At 42.4% G+C, this 27,685-nt stretch overlaps 1 protein-coding gene across 1 annotated transcript in view; it reads right to left on the bottom strand.

Annotated features, from left to right (window-relative positions):
* Positions 1-1,820: 1,820 nt before the first annotated feature.
* MYO1B (myosin IB) overlaps positions 1,821-27,685 on the bottom strand; it is a 105,698-nt gene continuing 79,833 nt past the window's right edge. Inside the window, 13 exon segments of the mRNA XM_033169011.1 lie at positions 1,821-3,492; positions 8,496-8,623; positions 10,512-10,664; positions 11,149-11,281; positions 13,701-13,807; positions 14,942-15,076; positions 15,766-15,840; positions 18,963-19,049; positions 22,826-22,912; positions 23,232-23,318; positions 24,595-24,663; positions 25,485-25,634; positions 26,701-26,794. Coding sequence (XP_033024902.1) covers positions 3,369-3,492; positions 8,496-8,623; positions 10,512-10,664; positions 11,149-11,281; positions 13,701-13,807; positions 14,942-15,076; positions 15,766-15,840; positions 18,963-19,049; positions 22,826-22,912; positions 23,232-23,318; positions 24,595-24,663; positions 25,485-25,634; positions 26,701-26,794 — 1,429 coding nt within the window. The 3' untranslated portion in view covers positions 1,821-3,368.

Below are 27,685 nucleotides of genomic sequence, written 5' to 3' on the forward strand. Positions count from 1 at the left end.
TCTGAAGCCCAGCTCATAGGGATGGAAATGGGAGATTAAAACCAAAGAAAAATGACATGTGCTTAATGAGATTCAGATGGGAGGACAGAGCAACACTTGAATCTTTAACAATTAAGATTCCAAACTTTACCACTCCTGAGTTTCACGATCAATGCAAAAACTGCACACCCCCTTGCTTTTCACCCACCAATTTCTGCAGAGGTGGGGGATGGAGGAACATGTCCCTCCCTCTGTGGAGTCATGTATTCCTTCTGCCCAACTCCCCTATGCTCACCATGTCGGAGAGTGCACTGCAGCAAAAGCCACACATCCAAAGAAAGCTTTCGGCCGTAACTGGTGGGCTGATCTGCAAAATCTGCCTTGGTGACGGCCAGAAGCAGCCCTCCGCTGACTTTTCCCAACGGAGTCACAGAGGGTAGCTGAGGTCGCTGAGCAAAGAGCTGTGTAGCTGTAGCCTTTCTTGCCATGTTAAAATATAAGGGAGGAGATGAGAGTGGGCTGTAAAATTCCCCAGTGGTCCATTCTCTTTCCCAGCCCTTAACATTCCACGCTCAGAGGCTTAAAACAGATGCGAGAAGCAGCAGAGAGATGAAGCCTGCAAACTCCACGGATTATCCACTGGTCCTCACGGGTTCTGCACAGGAAGCATCTTGTAAAGAGACCAGTGCCTCTCTAAGGGATTTGGGTGGGTCTCTTAATAAGGATGGCTAGACTTTCCCACTAAAGACAGGATTATTAAAAACAGAGAGGAAATGGAAGTTGAAGAAAGTATACTCCCTCTATCTCATTTTAGGTTTCTTCCTCCAGAGAGAAAACCACTGGGTTGCTCCTGTCTGGTTTTCATTTTGTTTTGTTTTTAACACGTTCTGCAACATGTCCTCCCTGCAATGTTCTTGTGGACTGCATTCTGCTCTTTCCATGGGGGCCAAATGACACCTATTCGCTTCCGGCAGGGAGATATTGCTCTCCCATCTCCATGCCAGCTCTCTATCTGTGGTGGTCGAGGCAGCAGGTCAAATGTTGTCCTCACTGTAGCAGCTACAGCTGGGCGATATCCGGTTTTCAACATTGGAATATATATATATCACCAGCTAAAACATCACAATATATCAATATGTCTGAATAAGAATGGAGCTCTGTAGGGGCATTGACTGGCTTCACGTTTCCCTACATAGTGATTTTTGCGTAAACACACACACACATGACTTGCGATATATTGCCAGGGTCCAAAGGATGAAACCAATTATCATGATATGACTTCAACTGGTTTTGGACGATATATTGATATATTGCCCGGCCAGATCCTCTAAATACTAATGGTGTTTTCCTTTTCCCACATGAATTAATCATACCCGCCCACCCACTTGTATGGGGATAAAGTAAATGGGTTCATTTTGGGGGCACTATTGGGCTGGGAGCTAGGCCTGTTTCCTGCTGACCCAGCCATTGAGAAACCAACCTGTGTGGTCTCCTGCCTCTTCATCTGAATAGCATCATTAGGTTCCATGGCCACACAAATATGCAGAGATGTTGGGATCGCATTCAGCTCCATATATTGGAAGAATCTTAGTTCAGATGGTGAAGCTACTATTTAATATGAGCTCAAGTGGTTAAAAGCTCTTCTGAAGCCACTTCACCAAAGATCAAATGGGGTGAAGTACCAGATGCAGGGAGATTTTTATTTAAGAAATGCATCTGAAAAAAATCTACTGTATATTATCAATAGATCTGCTGTCGTTAATTTTTCTACTCTGCACTGTTAAAAAAAAGATATTTGTATTTGATGGCTAATAAATAACCCAAGGCCAAACACGACGAGCCATTGCTTCAAAGCTTCTCTTTATTTATACTTGGGTTTGTTTGTTTTTTGCATTGCACATATTGTGCAGAAACCTCTCCTTGACGGCAAGTTCTTGCATCAGTCTGAGAATACAATAGATCTAAAACCATCCTTACATCAACAAGTCAAACAGTCACATTCAACGATCTCTTTTAGCTAACTTCTGTCTAAACACTGGAAAACAATACTCCATAATCAATGCGTTCAGCTAATTCTCCTGGTTTATACAAGGCTTTAAGCTGCAATCTCCATTCAGGAAGTTTAGAATGCAGTTCTTGATTGTAAAGTGTTTCTGTGCACACATTACATATCAGGCACACAAACTTATATAAAACTGGTTGAAATACAAAAATATGGTTATCACAAGAGTACCAAACAGCACAGAATTAAAACAATTATTTATCATTAATATCAAATTTATGTACATCATACCTCCCCACCGAAATGATTCCCCCTTCTTCCAAAGTGATAACGTTCAACATTAAGATAGAACTAGCCTAACTTAAGTCCTCACAACAAATACGCAGGATCTCTCATCTTTTATTACCCACAGAAGTTATTATAAATAATTTTCACAAGTTGTATGAATGCTTTATTGCACATTGTACAGCACGCATGCCAACATCTGGGGGAGAGAGAGAAAATTCCTCTATCCCTTCATTTGACACGTAGTGTAAAATACCTTGCCCTCTCGTTTCCCCATGCAAACAACTGCTTTTTAAGGAGTTTTAAACATTGAAGGGTTGTTTTAAAAGAGGGGTGGGGGACCCCATAGAGAACAAAAGAGACGCCTTGCGCTGTTGTGTGGCTATTGTTAACTGTTTAACGCACTTCTTGCCTCTTTAATGGACTCTTTCTGCTTCCTAGTCTTATAAGTCATTAAAAGCCGGCAATTAAAAAGCCTGATGCAGAACGCTAGGTTCCCCCACCCGCACTGTAAATTAAAAAAAAAAAAAAAAAACCATATGCAGCTGCTACATATGCAGTCGTACATTCCTTCTGCTTTGCAGAATTAGGGTTTCCTGCCCCACATATTCCATTAAAGATCAAATTACATGGTGCTTTGTGCTGTTTGCAATTAACAAGGTAGCTGCAGCAGCCCCAGAATTTTGCCAGACTCTCCAGTCCTGGTTTATGATTAACCCTTTGGACTGAGCTCTGCCACAGAATACGGTTGGGTGGAAATGGGTCTATATAGCCTGCGGCGAAGGATTCTGCTCCAAAGAATAAATATGAGGAACGGGCCATGAAAGCGTACGGGGTTTACGATATGCGCCGTTAAAAAGTAAGGAATGACCACAGAAATTATATGCAACAAAGCATCCTTCTGTTTATAATATGCTGTCAGCACACAAAGCCTGTATATAAAAATCAACCAAAAGCTGTAACAACTAAAAAAAAAGGGGGGGGTCAATAAGTTAGTCGCACCTATTAGCAGACTGCCCCTCCCTCAAATCCCACACACACCCCCAGCAAATGAGTAAAATTGCACCATTATGGAGAATTGTAGGGAGAGTGTGTGCATAAATTAAGGTACAGCAACTTCGAGAAGCCGGTTGTTTTTTCGCTTGCAAGTGGGCACGTTGCCGTTCTTCTGGTTGCCCCGCACAAACTTGACGCACACTTTGTCTTGTCTGAACTGAACGAGGAACCTAGGAGGTGCAAAAACACAGGTTTCAGTTTGGTATGGCGTTCGTCCCAGTTGGCTGCAGCAGCAAGGAGAAAGCAAGAAGCGTAAGCACATCACAAGCCCTCTTTATATTAGCAATAAAATAGAGGGTGATTATCTCACGTTGATCATACTTGGAGAAGACATACTAAAATCAATGGACCTGAATATGGCCAGTGTTGGATATTCCTACCCAGTAACTCACTGCAAATCTACTCTCCCCCCCCCCGTCCGCCACCCTTGATTTTTGCTTATCTTCCATAGTGCTAAATGAGTGAGCCACCTCCAAAATTTGATTATACCAGGCAGTGAGGCAGGTTGTACATTCTGTTAACGGGTTATTAGCGGGTTGCAAATACCAGATACTTTTGTTTGCATTTTTACTGGTTTTTTAAACAAATACGAAATATTTGCTTTAAAAAAAATAGGAATATTAATGTTGAGGGCAGACAAGAAGACTGTCCAGATTTTCTATCTCGGGTATCAGGCCAAGTAACTTTTAAAAAGCAACTACTGGGGCTGCTATTTGATTAAAGAAATCTTCATATTTTGAGAGTCGTTTTGGACCAACTGAAGTTTCCGAATCCTCTACAAGGGCAGCCCCACGTGGAGTGTGTTGCAACAATCCAATCCAATCTGGATGTTACTGGAGCATGTAGTACAGAGGAGAGAATCATACAGAGGAAAGGAAAGAAAGGGGGGAATCCTGGCTGACACACTTACTGTGTTGCCCTTCAGCACTTAGCGTGCTTTTACAAAAATAAGATCAAAATGCAGGCACTGGAATAAATACAAAATGTCACAATTTGGCTTTACGCTCAAGATTGGCTCAATGTGGTGTGCCGGAAATTCTACTGCCGGCTGAAACAATCGCAAAATGTTTTTCAGCTGTATCCCAGCCTCCAGCACATTGAGTACAGATATATTTATTCCCCGCCACACTTGACGCGAGGAAATAATGGGAGTCAAAATGGGACACATTTCACCAACCCCGTCTGGTGGGTCTCATGGAACAAGGAAGATACTAAGAGACTCATTCATCCCACTTCTGCATAAGACAGAAAAAAAGCAAGGTCTTTATTGCTCACTGCAAACTGACTGCTCTCTATTCTCAAGTCATGAAATCTTTGCTAGCTAATGTATTCTGTGATGTCTTTCTTTTTTAATCCTCTAAAACATGGGTAGGCAAAGTAAGGCCCAGGGGCCAGATCCAGCCCAATCGCCTTCTAAATCTGGCCTGCGGACGGTCCGGGAATCAGCATGTTTTTACATGAGTAGAATGTGTGCTTTTATTTAAAATGCATCTCTGGGTTATTTGTGGGGCATAGGAATTTGTTCATTTCCCCCCCTTCAAAATATAGTCCGCCCCCTCACAAGGTCTGAGAGACAGTGGACCAGCCCCCTGCTGAAAAAGTTTGCTGATCCCTGCTCTAAAGTCAAGTCAAAGCAATTCTGACAAATAAAAGAAAGCTTTTTGGAGGGTGGCAGAGTAAACGAAGTTGAAAAGCCCACATTTTCCACAAACGGCCCACTTTTCCTATGAGGTGTACTCTAAGGAGTACTACCTAACCTGGTCCTATTTGTGAACTACTCTTACCAAATCCCTCAATTCAGAAACAGCCTCCCTCCCTCCCACGCAGCCCAGCCCTCTGAACGTCAACAGATTCTTTCATCCAAGGGTAGCCATTGTGTTACCTTTCAAATGTTGTTGGGACTACAACTTCCACCATCCCTGACCGTTGGCCATGTTGGCTGGGGCCGATGGGAGCTGGAATCCAACAATATATGGAGGGCACAATGTTGGCTAATCATTTTAATCACTGTTCCTGCTTCCACGTGTGTCTAATCACCCACAGAGATCCATTAAAAAATTATTCCTACGTATATGCTTACATATAGCTCCAATGTCGTTTCCAAGGCCTGGTCCCTTCTTCCTACCTATTTCAACCCTCCCCCTTCTAGCTGCTCCCACCAGAATGTCCCTCTCCCTTGCTGCTGATAGACTGAATGGTTCTTTGCTCGACACACCAGGCCCTGTCCTACAAAAGTGACCACCATGGGCACGATTCAGCCAAAATTAATCACTTTTCAGACCCCATTTACTGCAACGAGGAAGCAAGGCATGTGTCCAACCCTCTCCAGTTGAAACTAGCATTTCAACTTTGGGTAGGTGGTGCCTTGCTTTTCAAACAACATGCTGATGAATCCTTGTTGCATGTAAGGAAAACTTACGGCAAACTGCACAATCACATTTGGAGGGTTCTCTCAGCCATTGGAAAGACTTTGTTAAAAATAATAAGGCAAAATCGAGCTTCTAAGAAACATCTTGTTCGGGTAGGGTAGAACTGACTACACCTGGGCCCTGGCACCCACGTATCTGCTGTATAATAATTTAGGGCTTATCTGAATCCATTTAATATCTAAAACCCCTCGTTTTCATATTATTCAGCTTTCCACAGTCACCACGTTATTTCCTGCTCAGCCCTGTCCAAGTTGTGTAACTGAATTCTTGGACACCCCCTCCCCTCTCTTGGCTTTCCTACGTCCAAATGGCTAGGCTAAATTCCCAGTAGCTTGCAAACCATTAGTTTAAGTGTTATTGAATATTCCCCTCCTGCACATTTGGTACAGCAGCTCCAGAAACAATAAAGATAAACATCACAGCACCATTTAGCACTGACAGATCCCACTGGTAACAAAGCAGGAGAGCACGCCACCTTTTAGAAGAGGCAGCCTCTCTTTCCAGCATTTTATCTTAAACGAGGCTTCCAACGGGGATTTAGCACACTTCAGAAGGATTTTTGCCTTAAACCAGAAGCCACAAATCAAACTAACTGCAGAGCTCCTGGGACGAAGGAGCCTGATCTTTCCAGAGCTTCTGCAGAGTACATCTTTCCAGCTACCCAGTTGGGAGTCCCTGATGAGTCATTAGCCCAGAACTCCCATCCACTTGCTCCCTTCCCCTAAAACCTTATGGCAAAAGTGGTCAGCGGTTTAGAGTGCTCTATCCATCATTGGGGATGGATTGCATCTCTCTCTCTCTCTCTCTCTCTTCCTCAACTAAATCATAGCTTTAAAACTTTTTTTTAAAAAATGCACTGTAACATGTAATCCACATTAGATGGATTACAATCATGAAAGGCAGGAGAAGAACAACTGATTAAATAAATATATAAATGGCACATCAGCCAGCGACTGAAAAACTGTGGCTAATGGTCTGCAGAGTTACACCAATCCTGTCCCAAACACCAGTTAACTACATAAAGTCCTAGCGAGCAACATTTATTCATATTTTCACCATGCTCCAGGGAATCTTGGTAGGAATATTTCCCAGCCCTACCCAGAGACGCTGGGGATTGAACCCAGGACATTCTGCAAGCAAAAGCACATGGTCTGTCCCTGAGCTGCAGTGCCCCACAACTAATATTCTGAGCTCCTTTCATCCAGTTTCTAGGGGCAGAGCAGTAGCCCCAATTAAAGGTGTTAAGCACTGCTCCTCAGTTCCTTTTCGATCCCTCTGCCCAAAAGGGACACCTGGTAATACAGTCGTACCTTGGAAGTGGAACGGAATCCGTTTTGGAAGTCCATTCGACTTCCAAAACATTCGGAAACCAAAGCGCAGCTTCCGATTGGCTGCAGGAAGCTCCTGCAGCCAACCGGAAGCCCCGCCGGACGTTCGGTTTCCAAAAACAGCTCACAAAACGGATCACTTCTGCGGTTGCTGCGTCCGGGAGCCAAAACGTTCGAGAGCTAAGCTGTTTGAAAACCAAAGTACGACTGTACAAACATATGTCATTGCTAGACTAAAGGAGCGACGATTAAGCACAACCATAACTGCGTTTGAAGACCATAAGCTCACACGGTCCCTGCGAGTCCTGTATACCTCCTTTTCAATGGTTTGTAGAACTAGCAGTCCCCCTACCTACACAAATGTGAACACAAGTAGTTGTACACTAGGGATTACCATAGTCTGGCCTTGTTTGCATCATTAGGAATCAAACCTGCAGGGTTACATCACATAAGTTGCTTTAAACAGACTCATCCAGTGTGCTAAGTATTTACCAAGCACACACAGATTTAATTTTGGTCAAGTCTGGCACCTTTGAAAAGAAAGGCTATTGACAATTATGGTTTACTAGTAGATTAAATGCATTCCCCCTCCCCCCATTGCATAAAAGGGCTCCAAAACACCATCAGCGCTGACATTTCAGCGTACGCCAAAAATAAGTCATCTGAAAATTCACAAGCCTCCATTTCTTCCAGACCCTCCTGCGAGCAAGTAATTCTATAGCAATAAACGGGTGAGAAAGTAATGGAATGCATAAGACCCCCATTTTACAAGAACACACACCAAGATTACTAGGGGACTCTGATTTTATCGCCTCTTATTCAAAGGAAGAGTAAGAAAACTGCTCATGCAGTGGAATCAATTATGTTCCGCACATTACTAAGTGCCAGTCAAATTGTCAAGATGAAGCTGGGGCTAAGAAATAACTCCTGAAAAGACTGTTTTAAAAGCATAAATGTGCCTCCCTGCTCAAATAGCAGAAAGAGACCCAAAAATCCAAATCATACAACCAGATGGGCCATTGACCCATGTCATGAGGGCAGGCTTTGGATATTGTTAGGGAGCAATGCACGATAAGGCAGCAAAGGGATAAATGAAGTTCTTTTTGAAAACTATCTTAGTGTAGGGAGGAGTCCTAACACCAGCTTCCCAGACTTACAACTGTAGTCAGGCTGGTTAGAGAAATCGAGAGCAGAGCGTGGCCACTTCTGTGGTGGCCCCCTCGCTAAACAGTTTCAAGACTGTTGCTTCCACATGCTTTCCCTGCCTCTCCATGGTGGATTGTTTCTCATCGGCCTTCATATTTCTAACCTTCAGTTTGTTTTCAAATTATTAAATCAGTTTCAATCTTTTCATTTAGAGTCATTTCGAATTCTCCCAGCAGAAGCTACTTAAAGTGGGCAAATGCCAGGACATACTCATCGCATATTTCAATGTTGAGCTTCTGCTTGGTTTGGCTGAGCGTGGTGCGGTAAAGCTTCGTGGCCATTTCAATCAGGTGGTCGCTGCTGAACAGGAAGTCCCCTTTCCCAGCTGCTCCAGATCCCTGGCACAGAAAAGGAAACTCGCACATTATCATTCGATCCAAATTCAAACAGGGATTATCCGCACTTAGCTTTCCTCCCAGCTTTAGCGCTCTGTTTCCCGGCACTATTTTTTCCTGCCCCACAGCTTTCCCCATGAAAACCAGTTCTTTGCAGCTGATTCTGAGCAAACTGCAGTCCATGGGAACACCTGAATTGCTGTTTGCTGCACTTCAGCTTTAGAGAGCAGGTTTTCACGGGGAAAGAGAGTGGAAAAAAGAGCACTTGGACACGGAGCTTTAAAGTGTGGAGTTGTAGTTCAGGTTTGGAAACAACAACAAATTCCAACAATGGAGGAAGGGCGTCAGAAAATGGTGGAGTATACAGGAATATCTAAATTAACATCAAAACTCGACAGCAAGGTAACAAAATATATGAAAGGGAATGGGGGGAAATTTCTGATGTACATGGATAAGATGTATGGAATATGAGAATATCAGCAGGCTGAATTGAAACTCATAACTAAACTTTAAAATTCTTTATTGGGAATGAACAATGAAAGAAAAATACAATGTATGGTTGATAGATACAATTAAAATACATTGACACTATATGTAAGATAATGGAGAAAAGTGATAACAACTATGAAATGATAATATTTTTTATTGGGAAAATATAAAGGAAAAAATAAAGCAACACAATGTATAGATATTGGATATAAATTGAGTATATGGATATTTTATGAAAGACAATGGTGAAAATACGGAAATGGCTAGCTAGAAGATTGTAACCACTGGAATAGCATTTGTAAAATGATCAATTGAATAAGGAAGGTCCAAACTGCATAAATTGAGAATGACTACCAAAATAACAGAAGAAGGAAGTGGGGAAGTTTTCTTTTCTCCTTTTCTTTTCTTTTTTCCCCTTCCCACCCTTTTTTCCTTTTCCTTTTTTTTTTGGAAGTAACAAATAGTTCAGAAACCATCTGTATATAATTATGAAAAATAAGATGTAATAATCAGATGTGTAAATAATATGTCTATGTGAAAATCCAAGAAAAATCATTGCAAAAAGAAAAGTGTGGAGTTGTGGCTGGCAAAGGATAAGTGTGGATAAGCCCATAGCATTTTTTCTGTTATCAGCAGCCCGATTAATCAAAGCCCAGTACTGGAAACAATCTATTGAAATCCCTATTGAAGTTTGGCTAAATAATATTTGTAATGTGCCTTACTCAGCACAGAAGGCACTTCAAGGAAGGAAGTTTTTGGTGAAACGTGCTTCGCCTTCTTTTCCTTTACAAATGAGACGGAAAATACTTTTATTCTGCCCACAACACAAGGATCCCTGTGGACAGCGTGTTAAAATTTATAATACGCAGATAAAATTATTATGTACTACAGTGGAACCTCAGTTTTCAAACGTCTCAGCTGCCGAACGTTTCGGAAGCCGAACACCGAAAACCTGGAAGTGAATGCTTCTGTTTTGAACACGTCTTGGAAGTTGAATGGCTTTTGCAGTATGTTTTTACATTTTCACCATTCACTTTGGTGACAGCACTTTGATTTTCGGTTTTTGAACGTTTCGGAAGTCGAACGGACTTCCAGAATGGATTACGTTCGAAAACCGAGGTTCCACTGTACATAGTACATATTAAACTTTAGAGGAAACTGGACAAGTTATTGTTGCTATATGTTGTTCAAATGGGGGGAAATAGGGAAGGGGCTGAAAGTATAGTAAACTTGTAGTTGTGGGTGGCAGTTCAAAGGAAACATTATGTATTTACACACACAGCGTGCAGATAGCGGGATAGCAGAAAATTCCTATTTTATTCTGTATAGGCTGTGCTTTACTACCATCACGAGTTCTGAATTATGAAACGTTTGCTCATATAATACAGGATTTCATACCTACCTCTTTGAGATGCACAGCAAAGAAGCCATCATTCTGGGAGCTCATGGACACCTTAGTGACGTCCCCTAGAGGAACCTCTGATTTGATATGCCCTGATTTCTGATCGGCAAGCAGCACATTGTTTTTTGTGAGCAAGAAAATCCTAGCAGTGCACTGAGGAAGAATGACAGGGATTATTCATGGGGCTAATACATAGGGGTAACTATTAAAAAATCAATGCAACTTCAAGATCTGGCTTGTCCCAAGATTTTTCAAGTCTACGTGACAAAAGTAGCAGCCATTTTGGTTCAGTGGCGAAAGGGGCACCCTTTCCAAATGAATTCGCTATCTTGAAGTGGGGGAATGAATTACAAAATGGCTACGAAAATGGGAATAAGGATCTAGTTACCTAGGGACAGGATAAGTCACAAGTCTCATTGATGCTTATGCATCACCATTGGGAATAGCTATTCTAAATAAGGCAAACTAGAATTAAGGACCTATAGCACTGGGGACACCGGATTATTAAGAGCAACATTTTTTGCTTTTCCTTCACACAGTAATAAGCTTATGTAACACAAGTCAAAGGGAACAAAAAGTGAATCTCACTGGGTATAAGCTTTATTTATTTATTTATTTATTTATTTATTTATTTTACCTTTCCATTTGCTCTGTTGATTTTGTTTACTACTTCAGCAATGATGATTTTTTCCTCCACGGCATCTTTTAGTTTCTTATACTTGGGGTTTTTGCTGATTTCGAGGTAAGCCCCTTGGAAAGGCTGCCCAACACTGGAGGGAGACAACAGAAATAAAGAGATGAAGAAAGCTCATAAAATGGCTCCACTGACATGCCCTTAGTCGAGCTTGCAAACAGCCACTTGCCTGGTGATTAATTAAATTTCTATACTGCCCTTCATCCGGGAATCACTGGGCGGTTTACGATATAAAAACAGAGAAATATCTAACGCAGTAACAAACAAAAACAATACACACACACACCCCAAGTTTAAAAGGCCATAGATTGTTTGATTATCCAGTAATTACCCAGTAATTATCAAAAGGCTTGGGAGAAGAGCAATGTTTTTACCTGGCACCTAAAGACATGCAGTGAAGGTGCCAGGCAAGCCTCCCTGAGGAGAGCATTCCACAAGCAGGGAGCCACTGCAGAAAAGGCCCTTTCTTGTGGTGCCACCCTCCAGAGCTCTCGTGGAGGAGGCACACAAAGAATAGCCTCAGGTTATGGTCAAGGATCTGGGTCGGTACATGTGCGGGGAGGCAATCTTTGAAGTATTGTGGTCCTGAGCTGTTTAGGGAGCATTTAATGGGAGATGCTGACAAAGTTCTCTTATGTGTGTTTTTTAATATTTTGCTGGAAGCTGCCCAGAGTGGCCGGGGCAACCCAGTCAGATTGGGGGGGGGGGTTATAAATAATAAAATTGCTGTTGTTATCATCATCACTAATATTACAGGGTTGGAAGAGAACTTTGCTGGCTCACTAAGGTCAACCTGAAAGGAGCGATGAGATTTTCAGCCCCCAGAATTTCCCTAGGCTGGTGAAGAATTTCTGGGTTTCCTGTACACTCAATTTCCCCCTACTATTAAGGGAGCCATGCCTCTACATTATAATCAGCAGGAAAAATTTAGACCCTGCAGGGGCAATAAAATAAAATCCTTTGCCCCTCAGATCTTTGCCTCATAGGAAATCCAGTTGTGTGTGACATGTGTATTTGTGATGTAGCAATTTACCACTTCTGGCTACTTTAGACTCATTTCTTCCTCTGGGAAACTGAGACTGGGGTACAAACTCCGAGAGCAAAACCCAGTGAGAAGAACACATGTAGCCCAGGAGTCTAATCCACAACCATGTCAGAGGACTTTTCTAACAAAACAGACACCCAGCATATATTTAATTACAAAAAGAAAAAATTTCTTACAACATTTATTAAGATTCCCAATTTTTTGTCGTCGTTTTGCATTAGATTCTCCCCCCCCGCCCCCCCGCTTCCAAAGGAAGAAAGAATGCAGACAGTTTTACAACCCCTGAAGCAATATGAACTGTGTGTACCACTGTCTGGAACAAGGAGTGCTGCCCGAGATTCATCCAAACATATGACTACCGGCTCCTACCTGTCTAAGAAACTGATAAGATAAAGAACTTGACTTTGGCTGCTTGTTTTAATACCGAAGTGAAAAAAAGACCTGAGTGGTATCCGAACACACGTCTTAAGTTAATTATGGGCTGTGTTCAAAGTAGTCCTTGCTTGTGTCTATCCTGCATCACCCACTAATTAATTTTCACCGGATGACCCCCAAGTTCTGTATTACGAGAGGAGAAAAAGCTATCACACCTCAAATTCCTTAAAACCACATGTAACTTTATAAACCACTATTGTGTTGTCCCTTTCCCCCCGTAAACTAAACTAGGAGCTTCAATGGATATGGATGTGGTCTGTCTTCACAGAGGCCTTGCTCCTTTTTCTGTGTCTTTTCCAGGGCATCACTGAATTGACAGTTTTATTTTCATTCCTTTCCCTAATAATCCCTAGCATGAAACTTGCATTTTCCACGGTCGTCACGCAGGGATCTACATTTCCATAATCTATCAATCCCTGCTCCACACAGAGGTTCCCTAGAATGCAAGGTTTTTTTAAAAAAAAAAAAATTCAGAATATTTGTGTGAGTTGCTGACTGATACCAGGCAGGCCTCTCGAAGATGCAAACACATACAACACAAAACACTCATGGGAAGTGTGTAATTTTAAAATGATGAGGCATCTCCTAGAAAGCTTCTTCATTCCTAGGTTTCAATAATCCCCTCTCTTGCACTTTGGCATGGGAGAAATGGGGAAGGGCATAAAGTTGTTTTTTTTTAAAAAAAGTTGAGATTTAATGTAACATTCATTTGAAACCTACATAGTACCTAAATTCGATAGCTTTGTACGTGGCGTGTTCAGTGTGCTTAACCAACTTAGATTCAATTTTCCAGATGTAAAGCCATTGGAAGAACTATTTTATTAAGCCAATAATCCATGTAATATAAGCTCTCCGGGCAAGTCCATGGAGATAAGCAAAGTTGTGAAAGCCTACAACGGGCAGCATCTGCTAGTAGAGATAAGTAGGATTTTCTAGCAAATTTCCCCTCAATCTATATGAAATAAGGTCATTTCAATCTTGCAGCCTCAGCAAAGGCCTCCCAACGGCTCGTTACCTGGCTGGGTATAAAGCTTTCTTGTCCTTGAAGAGTTCGCTAGCTTCCAGTTTTTCTTCATAAACCAGTTTCTTCTGGTCTGTGAACTGGTCCCGGTACTTTTTACACTACAAAAACAGCATTACAGATGAATCACAAAGTTATTCTTCGAAAGTGGCTTCCGAAGAGCGGCCATGGCTTGCTATTCCCTTTGTGCATAAGAAGCCAATTTTAATGGATTTCTGGATTGAATCAGTCACATCCCACGGGCAATTATATAAACGTAGCAATCAGCTCCTCAAGAAGTACCTCATTTTCTACCTGTTTCCCTGTGAACACACATTCATCACAAGACAACCTAGGCAGGGCATCAAAATGTAAAAAAAAAAATCAAAAAAACTACTTGGCTACCATTTGCTTCTTAAATAACGCCTCTGACTAAATCTCGCAGGATGAACAGATATGCTCACATGTTCCCGCTGCCTCATAAAACTAATTAGTAACATACAGGCCAGAATACGAGGCTGAAGGAAATTCCAATGGCTGGGGAAAGTGTAGATTAATGGGGAAATATGGAAATCACCCAGAGGGTTGTTTCAAGAACTGTTGCTTACACTTTTCTCATTTTGATTCAACCATCTTCAGCAACTAAACTAAACTGTGGAGGGAAGAGAAGAGCGAGAGAGAACAGAAACTCCCGAATTCAACCAGTTTATCTGGAAGTTCCAAATAGCGTGTGCACAGTTCCCAGGTTGGACCTTCCTTGAGTTCAGAAAGGCAGTCACACTTTTAAGCTTTCTGTAAATAGAATTTAACAGCTACCTTCTCTCACAAGATTGATGACTATACAGGCGCTACTAAGGAAGATTAAAGGCACTACCTTTTCACGGGGAGAAAATGTTAGCTCCCCGCTAACAAATGAAACCCAAGAGCAATTTCAGTCTCTTTGGACTGATGCCATTTGAAACTATTTACAGCCTCTGAAATGCATATATTTTTGCTGAGACACTTCTAATGAAAAGTAAGGACCACTGCATGTTTTGGCCCCCCCGGTCCTTTATTAATGGCTTTTATTGTATTTTACTTGTTCAGGTGTTCCAATGCTTCATGTTTATGTTTCTATCTGTTTCATACAACATCAATAAACAAAATACTCTATTATTATTTAAATTGCTTTGAGTGCCTGAGAGTAGAAGGTAGAATAGACTATAAACAAAAATACAAACAAACAAATAATGTCAACTCTTGTATTATATGGTTACCCTCCACAAGTGGAATATCCTCTTCAGTTCCTTGTGAGTTGAATCCAAGAAGAGATAAGGCCTTGCTGGCCAGTTTTTATCGATTGGCGATAAAGAAGGCATCTTATTCTTCATTTCCAAAAAATACTTTTGCATCTATGGTAAGAAAAATTAAGCAAGCCGTTGTTGTTTTTTAATCACTAAAAAAAATTTATTCAAGCAGGCTTCATACAACCACATTCCCTATTCACAAGATCTAGCAAATCAACATCCAGCTTCATTTACACAAAAAGATACTACACTGCTGCTGGCAACAACTGAGTGCAAAAGCATTGTACTTTTTACTAAGCCAATGAGCTGGTTCTGATGTGATACTAAACCCAGGTGCAAGAAACCTTTGGGTCTTCCTGATGTTGCTGAACTACATCTCCCACTAATCCCAGCAAGCATGACTAATGGTCATGGGTAATGGGAATTGTAGCTGAGCAATTACCTGAAGAAACAAAGGTTCTCAACACTGGCACCAACCCACAGTTTAGCATTACAAGACTAAGCCACAGCAAGGCATGGGCTCATGTACTCCTGCTCCTTCTGCGAGGAGCTGAGCAACTTTTTGTTTTTGGTTAAATGCAGTCTACTTTGCCATCTGCAGCACTGATAAGTAAAAAAAAACATTAATAAAGTAGTGTTGTTCTCTATGTACTATGTATTCCTCCGATCAGCCCATCTTATATATGTTGAGAAAAAACATCTTCAAATGATTGTGTTTGCTATTCTTCTCTAATGAATGGCTGCAGGTGAATGTGATTGCTGCAGTAATTGTATAAGGAGGGAGGGAAACGTACAATTTTCTGAAGTATAAATTCGTAGATCTTCCTTCCAGCGTTGGCCCGGAAGAATTTCCTGTACTCTCTACGAACCTGAGAAATTAAAAACTCAAGAGTAAATATTCAGCTTTTGTGTTTGTTTTCTTCTCATAAGCATAAGTAGCACACTAAATCCCAAGGAGACAATTTTTAGTGTTGTTCTGCAGAGGCAAGACCACAATCTAGGTGTGTCCCCCCCCCCCCAATTACAAAAGTTAGGGTAAACACAGGCAAAATAAAAATCTTCATTAACTACTTAAGAGGCTTTAGCATTTCTGGATGTGTTTATTATTATCAGGAAACCTGAGTTTGGGTGGTATCAGTTCAGTTTACAGGTAAGGACTCAGATGATTGAATGTTCTCTCTATACCAGGTGGTGATCTTTTGGAATCCAATTGCCACATTCCATCATTTGTAAGAACTCAATCATTTAGTGTGGCACCGTCTAACACTCTGGAACTCCCTGCCTATTGAGGTCAAGCAAACACTTTCACTGTACACTTTTTGGCACCTGCTAAAACATTCCTGTTTAGACATGCCTATGCAGGTGCTTAGAAAGTTGAGGCAACTTGAATCTGTTTAAGTATTTTAATGTTTGCTTGTTTTAAAGTGGGATTGCCAATTTTTCTTGATTTTACCATTTTATCTTTGTGAACCGCTTTGAGGTTTGGTTTGTTTGTTTGTTTTTACAATCAAGCGGTGTATACATTTAATGAAATAAGTAAGTAATAAATAAATAGATAAGCAACTTTTTTGGGTTCACATACAAGTGGGGGGTGAGGTCAGAGGAAAAACATGGTTGAGGCTAGAGTGGTTCCCAACCTTTTTTTGGCCATGCCCCACCTACGCATCTCTAAAATCCTGACCGCCGCCCCCCATGACTATAATTCTTATTATTCAAAAGTGAACTCCTATTCAGGTGGAGGAAGCCTAAAAAGCCATTTCACTGTTAATAACTCATTCTCGAATTGCCTCCCTTAAGAATCAATCAAACTGGTCCCCTGTGGGGCGTGTGCCCCATGTTGGGAAACATGGGGGCTAGAGGTATTAAGGGCATGTCGTAATAGGTGCAACTTCTACCTTTGCACAAGGAAATATCCCAGTCCCAGAAAAAGCAGAGGTTTCTATACTCCCACTCCCACCCTGGCTAGCAAAGACACAATTTTTTGCCATGCAGCTCCAACCCACACTAGAAATTATAGCACCAGGGACCCTCCTGAACCAAAGTAAGACACTATTCCATGTAGTCAGGGGCTATTTCCAAAATGGCAATGCTTAAGCACCCACAGTAATTTTGCAAGGGGAGAGGGTGGGGAGAAAACCAGAACTTGGCTGCCCCCCTGCGACTGCTCACTGGCCAAGGCTCCATAAACTCCTAAGAGCCCCATTGGGTCACACGCAGGAAGTGACAGCTGGCTCCTGTTTTCTTTGTGCATATTAATGTTTGGTAGAGAAGCATTCAGTCACGGGTGTCTGAAGTGGTACGACCCAAACACAGGTTGAGAAGAAGTCCTCATTATCCCTACATGACATTATCAGGTTCGTAATAAAATGGAGAACACCCACCCCCACCAACCCACACCATATATGTGTTTGATTTCTAGATATTCAGAAAGGGCAGCTCTTAGGAAACAGCTGAACTGTAGTATCTATAAGATTCATTTAGTTTTTCAAAAGCATGTAAATGGGAGAAAGAGAGAGCAGAACCACATCAAGCATGACTTGCTCTGATCTTTGAGTGCCTGGTTAACAAACAGCCAGAGGGTGCGGGGTGCGGTGGGTGTCTTTGCCGAGGGGGGTGACATTTGGCGCGCCGCCTGCGACTCCCAAGCCTACCCCAAGCCGTCGGGGGAAGGGGGGAGCTGCACCACTTTGCTGGCAGCATTCCCCCCTTCCCCCTTCGTTTTGACAGCTGGGAGAGGCTTGGGAGTCGCGGGCGGGCGGCGCACCGAATGTCCGCCATGAGCGGCTTGCTCTGCCCCTGTGGGCACGCCGCTCCATGCACCCGAGCAGTGTCCTGTGCCTGGGAGGGTACCCTCTGCACCCCACACCCCTCAGGAGCATGCCCGCCCTGGGCAGCGCGGGCATAAGCTCTGCCACTGCAAAAGGCAGCAATCATACAGCAGCTTCTATATTTGACTTGTAACACAAATATAAAGAATCAATGGCAATTCCCTTATTAATAGGGTTGCACCTTTAAGAAATTTGCCTAAGTTGCTTACAGGTCATGGTCAACGATGAGAGAACCTGGCTCGGCCGCAGATCGGCATGAAAGAACCAGGGAGCTGCAAAGTGCCTGCAAACTCTGCTCGGGGACCCTGTATGCATAAACGGCTCCACTATACCAGTGGGGGGAACCTCTGGCCCTTCAGATGTTGCTGACTTCCAGCTCCCATCATCCCTGGCAAACATGGCCAATGACCGGGGGTGTGTGGGAGCTGTACTTCAGCAACATCTGGAGGGTTCCCCCACACCTGCACTAAGCCGTAATTTGGCTCAGTGTGACATGCAAATCAGGACTGTGTGTGGCTGCTGCGATTCCTGTTGTGACTGTGGCAGGAGGAGTTTTGCTGCAGCCACAGAAATTGCAGCGGTCACATATCTAGCCTCCTCTCCTTGCCCCCATCCCCTGGAAGCATCCGCTCACACAAATAGTCCCTGCACATGAGTCGCAATCCATTTGCCGGGAGGAAATACCTGGCAGGGATCCATCCTCATTAGAAGGAAAACTGAGCATACTCAGTGTTTAGTAATTCTGGACAATCGTGTACCAACAAAAGCAGAGCGCTATCGTCACACAACAGCAAAAGGTGGTTCAGAAAAGAATTGTTTGCAGTTCCTTGAATTGTCGCCAAAGCCAGCTGGTGACAATAGCTGCAATGGACCCCCCCCCACCTTAGTTAAAACTATTTATTATAAGTCGCGCTGCTGGTAAGATTAGCAATGTTTTGAACCAGCTGCATAGATTTGAAAACGCACACACATAAAGTTGTCTGGCATAATCTGCAATGCCATTTTGTTTGCTTGTTTCCACGAGTCTGTGGGAAAGCATAATTTCCTTAAAGATCATGCTTGCTAGAGCAATCTCACAGCACCAGAGCTTGATTATGCGTTAGTAGAGAGCACGCTTTTTATTGAGTTCGTTATTGACATAAGGGAGTCGTTTAAGAGAGTACCTTTAGTCCAAGCCAGTAAGCCCAAATGACTGCAACAGCATGCTTACGCCTAGCCTCTTCCTTCAAGCGTTTCAACTCCCTTCGAGCCTAAAAGGTTTAGACAGTGAATCACAGAGACAGCCTGATGCAGGTAAGCACAATGACCAGGAACAGAATTCTCCCGCTGATAGAACAAGCCAATACAGGAAGATGGAAGAACAGTATTCAAATTTTAGAACCCAGCATGACAGGGTGAAGAGAGGGTGAAAGTGCAAGCAGACCCCTCCCTCAGCGCTGCTTCACCAAGGCAGGTAAGAGAAGTAAGAGTAGCAGAAATTCCCTGGGTTCTGGCCCTCTCATGTGGCATGTTAGGTCTGGCAAATGCTGCATAGCTCTCAACTTTAAATGGGAAACTTCCTGCACAGTTGCAGCCCAAAGGGTTGTTATTCCAGGTAAAACATTAGGACACATCCCCTTAAAACACTAAGGTCTGAACATGAAGTACTTAAGGATCCCAGTTTATGCCAGCCTTACACAATTTGGGGTGTCAATGCGCTTTCTTCCAAAATCTTGTAAAAGAGCTTCTTCTTTGACAGTCACAGAGACATACATGGACATCATCACATCACATCAACATGACTTCAGTATGTGCAGCACACAGGGAATGGGTAACACATATAGGGATGTTAAAAGATCTACACATTCTGTATGGCCATGAGATTCTGTTATTGCTTTTTTGGTATTTTAGGGTTAGTAGAGGACAGGCATCTACAGAGTTCAAACGGTTGTTTTATGCACCTGCAGCATTGATACATACTGTAGTTTATCTCACAGAATGTTTTGTCTTGCAAATTTTGCAGTCCGTAACAAAAGCATGCTCTGCCACTTAAGTCTGTATTCAAATAGAAGCTCATACAAGCACATTTAAGTTCTTAGTAAATGGCATATGAATGTTGGAAGGAACTGCAGTGTCATTGGGGTTCAGGCAATGATCAATTTACTCTCAGTGATATTTTAGTTTATGGTCAGCAGTTGATGATTGTTTCATAACTGGGTTCCGTTTATGAACCCTCATGCCTAAAGTGTTTTTGGGAAGATGCCGCGTGTATGTGTTTTGTTTTGTTTGAATTACATGATGGTGGTAGTGCCCTGTGCAATTTGATCACCAAATCAAATAAACATTTGAAATTCTACAGATCAAGAGGCTGGTCATACCAAGCACCTACAGTTGAAACTCAAAAAATTAGTATCGTGGAAAGGTCCATTCTTTCAGTAATTCAACTTAAAAGGTGAAACTAATATATGAGATAGACTCATGACATGCAAAGCAAGATATGTCAAGCCTTTATTTGTTATAATTGTGATGATTATGGCATACAGCTGATGAGAACCCCAAATTAACAATTTCAACTTTGAGGTTTTCATCAGCTGTACGCCATAATCATCACAATTATAACAAACAGAGGCTTGACATATCTCACTTTGCATGTCATGAGTCTATCTCATATATTAAACTCCCGTAGGTAATGAAAACAGACTTTTCCACGATATTCTAATTTTTGAGTTTCACCTGTATTTTATATTATTATTATTATTATTATTATTATTATATATTATTATTAAAACACTTTCCCTCAAACAAATCAGTCAAAGCTATCTTGCAGGATAATTTCCAGTTGTTTCCTAAAGTAAATTTCCACTCCAAAGGGGCCAACAACCACATGATGTGATTCAATGCTTGTTTACTTTGACAGTATCCCAGCTATCACAAAACAGCTTGGTTTTCCAAATTAAACCTATAACCCTCAAGCCACTTTTTATGGTATATCACTACTAAACCCCAAAGTAAACAGTTGAATCATTTCACCTAAGTTGAGCATTTTACCATACAAAAAAAAATTAAAAAAAAAAACAGCTGCAGCAAATAGTGATGTTCCAGGTGGCATTTATTTTCCTAAGGTACAACCGCATTTGGTAAGGCTCTTCAGTACAGTTAGCAGTTGTTTCAAAAGAACGTTCTCTAGGGAGGTTGGTTTGTTACATAACACATGTTTTCTTCTTTTCTCTGTATCAATATTGTACGGTCAGTTGCTCATTGTAAACCAGGGGTGCCCAAACTTTTTTCAAAGAGGACAGATTTGATGGAGTGAACATCCGTGACGGCCGACCAAAGTTGTTGAGCTTTTCTTAGGATTCAAGTTTACCCCAAAGTTGTTGAGCTTTTTTACAATTCTACCCCTAAGTTGATCTTCTTTTTACCCCAGGCAGGACATATACCACCGCGGGGACCGGATTTAATCGACTGGCATACCGGATTAGGGCCCCAAAACGGACTTTGGACATGCCTGCTATAAGCCTTTGGTATGACTATTCCTCTTGGGATTTTCCTGTGTCATTTTTTTTTAGATATGACTGATGTTAACTATCATGTCGGCAATATTATTTCCAAAATCCTAAAGGGTTACATATATTTAAAGTATTCTCTAGATCTACATCGCGCTCAGATGCAGCAGGGGATCAGCACGAAGCACCAGTTTCAGATGCCAACATGCTCACATACACCTTTCACACCTGGCAAACAATGTGCCCCTTGGGTACAATGGGTAAAGGTAAAGGGACCCCTGACCGTTAGGTCCAGTCGCGGACGACTCTGGGGTTGCGGCGCTCATCTCACTTTACTGGCCGAGGGAGCCAGCGTACAGCTTCCGGGTCATGTGGCCAGGATGACTAAGCCGCTTCTGGCGAACCAGAGCAGCGCACAGAAACACTGTTTACCTTCCCGCCGGAGTGGTACCTATTTATCTACTTGCACTTTGACGTGCTCTCGAACTGCTAGGTTGGCAGGAGCAGGGACCAAGCAACGGGAGCTCACCCCGTCACGGGGATTCGAACTGCTGACCTTCTGATCAACAAGCCCTAGGCTCTGTGGTTTAATGCACAGCGCCACCCGCGTCCCTGGGGTACAATGGGTAGACGAGTCTAAAAAGCCTGGGACACAAATTTTAGTGGCCCCCTAGGGGTTATAGTGGCTCATTTACCAGAAGCAACTGATTTAGTGTTAATTGGTTGCTTGATCTCTCGCATTGCCCGGTCTACTGACTGCTTCTGTTCCCAGTTCTACACCTTGGCTGCAAATGTTAGCAAATTCCCAATTACACTAGCGCTCCCTGAGCTGCCAATTTTAAATGAAACCCTGCAGGGAGCCCAATGTGGTGGCATGCAGCAAGCCATTAGTCCGCTTGTCCCTTTGCGCAATGATGGCCACTGTGAAGATGGCAATAAACGCCAAGTTATAAGGTGCGATGGACCACATTGGAGGACCCTGAAGAGCCCTTTGACACCTGTAGGCCTGACATTTGATACGCCCCATGTTTTTTACTAAAAAAAAAATGAGAAATTTAGATCATAGAATTCTGTTGGGGTTAAAAAAACAAAACCCAACACTTTCTCACAAATTGTGAAATATTAGGACATGGGTTAGAACCTATGCGCACTGCTGTGAATTTAATTAATAGAACATTCCCCCCCCCCCCAGCTCTTAGCGTGGGAACCTATAAAATTACTACTGCATGTGCATGCTTATAAAAGGGCCTTTGCTTTGAGACATGCAAGTTTAGTTAAATGCATTTTAGAGCCCTTTTTTAAGTCTAGATGCTTTATGGCTGGTTAACAAGCAATTAGTGCTAAACAGCTGGGCATGCCTGGACTTTTTTTTTTTTAAGTTTATGGATTTTTTTCAGGTTAAGTGGGGCAAAGATGTAAAAGGAAGGCTATCAGCAGTGGCATGCTCATGTTTAGTAAGCCAGCACAAATGATTAATTCTTGCTTTAAAAAAAAGTGAGTGGGATAAGGGAAAGGGGGCACATGACGCTTGCATGTAGTACCTTGAATCCAAGCCAGAAAGCCCAAATAACAGCAATAGCAAGCTTATTCCTAGCCTCCTCCTTCAGCCGCCTCAGCTCCCATCGCGCCTGCGGTGCATTTGAAAATGAATTGCGGGAAATTTTGAAAGAGACCAAGGAAAGAAAAGAAGAGAGTTTGCTTCAGTTTCCCCAATGGACAGAAAGGAAGCCGTTTCACACGGAATAAATGAAAAGTGTGTGCTTGGATTTTTAGGCTGAAACTTGTGTAAAAGCACAGCTTGGAGTGGGCTGAGGGATGTGGAGAAAATTCAAGTGAAGTCAAGTCAGCAGCTGAAAACGTTTCTGCCACTCTTTCCATCGAAAGGCAACCTTTGCACCATGCAGCTGGCTCGGAAACAAAACAGAAGCCGGCTTGTGTTTTCCTCACCTGAGCTCCGTGCCAATAAGCGGCAATCGTCGTAACAGCTTCCTGACAGCGTTTCTGGTGCTTGAGTTCACGGAGCAGCTTTCGAGCCTGTGAAACAGCAATAGCCCATGCCGAAGAAGAGTTAACACTTAAAATACAGCTGTGCCCTCTTTGATGCCCACCTGCCCACTTCAAACTCCCAGGCAAGGCAAAAGTTTCATAATTATTCCATCCCAGTACGTTTCCGAGCACAATTCAAAGTGTTGGTGCTGACCTTTAAAGCCCTAAACGGCCTTGGCCCAGTATACCTCAAGGAGCGTCTCCACCCTCATCATTTAGCCCGGACACTGAGGTCCAGCGCCGAGGGCCTTCTGGCGGTTCCCTCACTGCGAGTAGTGGAGCCCACCCTGTCGGAACGCCCTCCCATCAGATGTCAAGGAAATAAACAACTATCTGACTTTTAGAAGACATCTGAAGGCAGCCCTGTTTAAGGAAGTTTTTAGTGTTTGATGTTTCATCGCATTTTTAATATTCTATTGGGAGCTTTGCAGATTGGCTGGGGAAACCTAGCCAGATGGGTGGGGTATAAATTTTGATGATGATGATGATGGTGGCGGTGGTGATGCCTTTCTGGTGTAATCTAGTGTTGCCCGTTGTCTTCCACAATATAGGCCTCAGGACACTAAAGCAGGCAGCACTGCAAGGCTACTGAGGAAAGGGGTAACAGCACTGGTCTTCTAATCAGTTATTGATACATGAGTAGGAGTGGCACCTAAACCAGATTTCCCAGGCCCATCTAATTCTACTGGTGGCTTGGGATTTTAAGCCACAACTACTCAAGTTTTCAAAATACATCAGCAAATGCACGTAAAACAGATTCAAGTGAAAGCTTAAATTAAACAAAATGAAATCAGAGGGGCGGGGACAGCATATCATTTTAAGAATAATCCAAACAGCATTCTGGTAAACCACATTTTGCTTGACTGGATTTTTATTTTTGATTCTTTCAGCACATTCTAAGCACTCCTATTTGTTTTTAAAGAATGTTACGGTTGGACCTACATCTCACATGTCCAACTTGCCTTTCTGAAACCCAGTCGCTGCTTCTACACTGCAAAGCAGTAAATCCACTGATTACATCCTTTTTAAAAACAACAACAAGGGTTTCCAACGGCAGAGTGTGATTCACAGGTAAGAATAAGTGAACAACGAGGGTCTAACACTTTTATTCCCCTGCACTGCCTCTGCGCCAACCTAGGAGTCCAAATACATGTCTGGAAATGAAACAAAGGTACAAGTACCCCTTTTCTCTAGCACGGAGAGGCAGCAGCTGGCCATGGATGATGTAGTTACAACCAAAGGGGCTGAACTGACTTTTTCTCACCTTCCATCCTCTGATATAAGACTGCACCACAATGGCAGAACTCTTGATCTGCTGGTACTTCTTTTGTTGCTGCATTGAAAAGTTTAACAAGAATGAGTCAGAGTTTTACATAACTGAAATATACTCAGCTTGTCACACACACTTGGGACACATGCTATGTAGGGACTGCCCCTGGTGAGTAGTACAGCCTGTTTGCTAGAAGCACACTGTACTTCTAAGAGCAAAGCGCTGAACCGTGATTAGGCATTATGTCTAAATAACTAAACTATGGTCAATAACTGGCCACTAACCAGCACCTGAAACCGTGGTTTGAAGCGGGTTTGCAAACCATGTCTATATTGGCAATGGCTAAGTGTTACGTCGGCAATGAGCAAAACCTGGTTAAAGACAGTTTCTGATCAACTCAGCCTCTCGGTTCACAAGGCGTCTCCTTCTATACATGTCACCTGGAGGCATATTTTAGCCAAGCAAAGAAAAAAAACATGATTTCACTGGGCATTTGGAACCTGAATCAGGATTAAGGCAGCAAGCCAGGCAGCAATGTCTGCTTTGGGTCCAAGAGCTCTTCTGCTGTTTCTACGGCTTTTCAAGCTGAATTAAAAGTGCATGTTGAAAGCAACCAAGGGACACATACCTCAACTAATTGCTTTAAGATTACAAAGCTGTGGCAAGACTTACCGACGTCCAAACCTGAGCATCTTCCAAGAATACTCACTACAAAAGCAGAGCACAGTTCTGAGTTTACAGCCATTTTTAAAATTTCACTGGGTACTTTGGTTTAACCACAGATGTCACAATTATTATTATTGTTTTGCTAAGTATTGCTAACTGCACTGAACTCTTGAGAAGGGACGGGATTAAAAAAAGCCCCAGATATAATCTTTTCTTACTGCATATCTCCTGTACCAAGCAGCAATCACAATCTGACTCCTTTTCATGAGAAGAAAACGTGTGCGACACTTCCAGCCCCTGTAGATCTTCTGGATCAGGGTAGCCAAATCCTCAAGGCGCTGTTTTCTCAGATCTTCTAATTTGAAGAGCTATGCAGGGTTTTTTTGGGGGGGGGAAGGGAGGGAGAAATGAGGAAGAGTAAAATGTTAGACACCTTAGTTATTTTAGGTTTTGTACACACATACACACACACACACACACACACACACACACACAGCAGAATGAGGTGGCAGCGAGGTATCAGAGACCAGAGGTGGTACAACGGGCTGCCCAGTTTGACAATGTGGGTGCAGAGATAATATATTAAACGCCCCCTATGTTTAAATCAAAAATCCTCATGAGGAAAACTAGTTCTGCAGGGAGCAAGCTTGAACCTCTCACTGATGTACTAGCTTTTTGCCTGCAAGGAGTTTTACATGGGACTGCATTCAGAAAGGGCATTCCCCAGCAGCAATTCAAACTAGGAACAATCCATTCCTATACTTTTTTAAAGTTTTAATACTAACATTTCTATTATAAAGAAATAAAGTGATAAAGAGGGTGAAAGTTGGGTTAAAAAAGGAGCAGAGATATGTATAAGAAATATATACATACAGTATATACAAAAATGCAATGTAATATACTCCCATAGATTTTATATTAACTGATACAGTGTTATTATCCTAATACATATGTAGATGTTAATAGCCTACTACATTCCAAATGTTGTCACATTTATCCAAACAAAGTCTACATCTGTAAGCAGTCTGTTCATAAAATGTTGTCATATTGTCCATTCCTATTCTGTAATTTAGCAGGGACTAAGAGTTGTTGTAATGTCAAAATACAGCTAGGGAGGGAAGGTGGAATGCAACAAACGAACTTTAACAAGCTGCTTTTTTTGTCTGCAACTGAGGCCCACAGAAAGCCAACTTTTTCAGGAATGTGTGATACAATTGTTAGATGGCATATCACGGTGACAATTAAAAAAAATATGCTGGATTATTTTCTCTCTCTCTCCTTTCCCAAACCAAAGCTTTAGCCCTTCATCACTTAACAACCTGAATTTAGCCTTAAAACTCTGATATATTGTAAAGAAAGAGGAGGAGCAGGAGGAAAGAGACAAATGTACTTAAGTTGCCTTTGCTGTAACGGAGGGGAAATTGGTTCACATACTGTTCTTGGGTTGCGGATGAATATTTTTGATCTACCCAAGGAATATTCTTCTTCAGGGACTTCCAGCTCATTGAACAATACCTCTACACCAGCTCTACAACAGAAAACAAATGGAAGTGATTTACCCCTCTTTCTCAAAAGCAGCACCTCTTACACAGTCTGAGCTTACAATAAGCATATTATTAAATGGGATACTCTGCTTTAGCAGAGGCACTTAAAGAAAAAAGACCAATAATTGTTATCTATTCTTAATAAATAACAAGATGAAAGATGAAAAAAATATGTTTTAATAATTCCAGTGGCACCATAAAGATCAACTAAGAAAAAAATGTTTTTTAATAATTCCAGAGGCACCTTAAAGATCAACTAAATATTGATCTGTCATCTATTCTGTTTGAAAACACTTGTGCTTCAGATGTGAAAATGGTATACAAAATAACAAATGTCTGCTCTGATAAAGTCATTAAGGATTAGAAAGTTCCAGCTAGATTGTGAAATTGACAAAGCAATGTTTTAAACAGAGGTACAGTGGGACGTGGGTGGCGGGTTAAACCACAGAGCCTAGGGCTTGTCAATCAGAAGGTCGGCAATTCGAATCCCCGCGACAGGGTGAGCTCCCGTTGCTTGGTCCCTGCTCCTGCCAACCTAGCAGTTCAAAAGTACATCAAAGTGTAAGTAGATAAATAGGTACCACTCCGGCGGGAAGGTAAACGGCGTTTCTGTGCACTGCTCTGGAACGCCAGAAGCGGCTTAGTCATGCTGGCCACATGACCCGGAAGCTGTACGCCGGCTCCCTCGGCCAATAAAGCGAGATGAGCGCCACAACCCCAGTCGTCCACAACTGGACCTAATGGTCAGGGGTCCCTTTACCTTCACCTTTACAGTGGCACCCTGGTACTCACACGCCTTGGTTCCCAAACACCGAAAACCCGGAAGTAAGTGTTCTAGTTTTCAAACATTTTTTGGAAGCTGAACGTCCATTGTG

The sequence above is a fragment of the Lacerta agilis genome, chromosome 1 (genome assembly GCF_009819535.1).
Source record: "Lacerta agilis isolate rLacAgi1 chromosome 1, rLacAgi1.pri, whole genome shotgun sequence".
Taxonomy (NCBI): Eukaryota; Metazoa; Chordata; class Lepidosauria; order Squamata; family Lacertidae; genus Lacerta; species Lacerta agilis.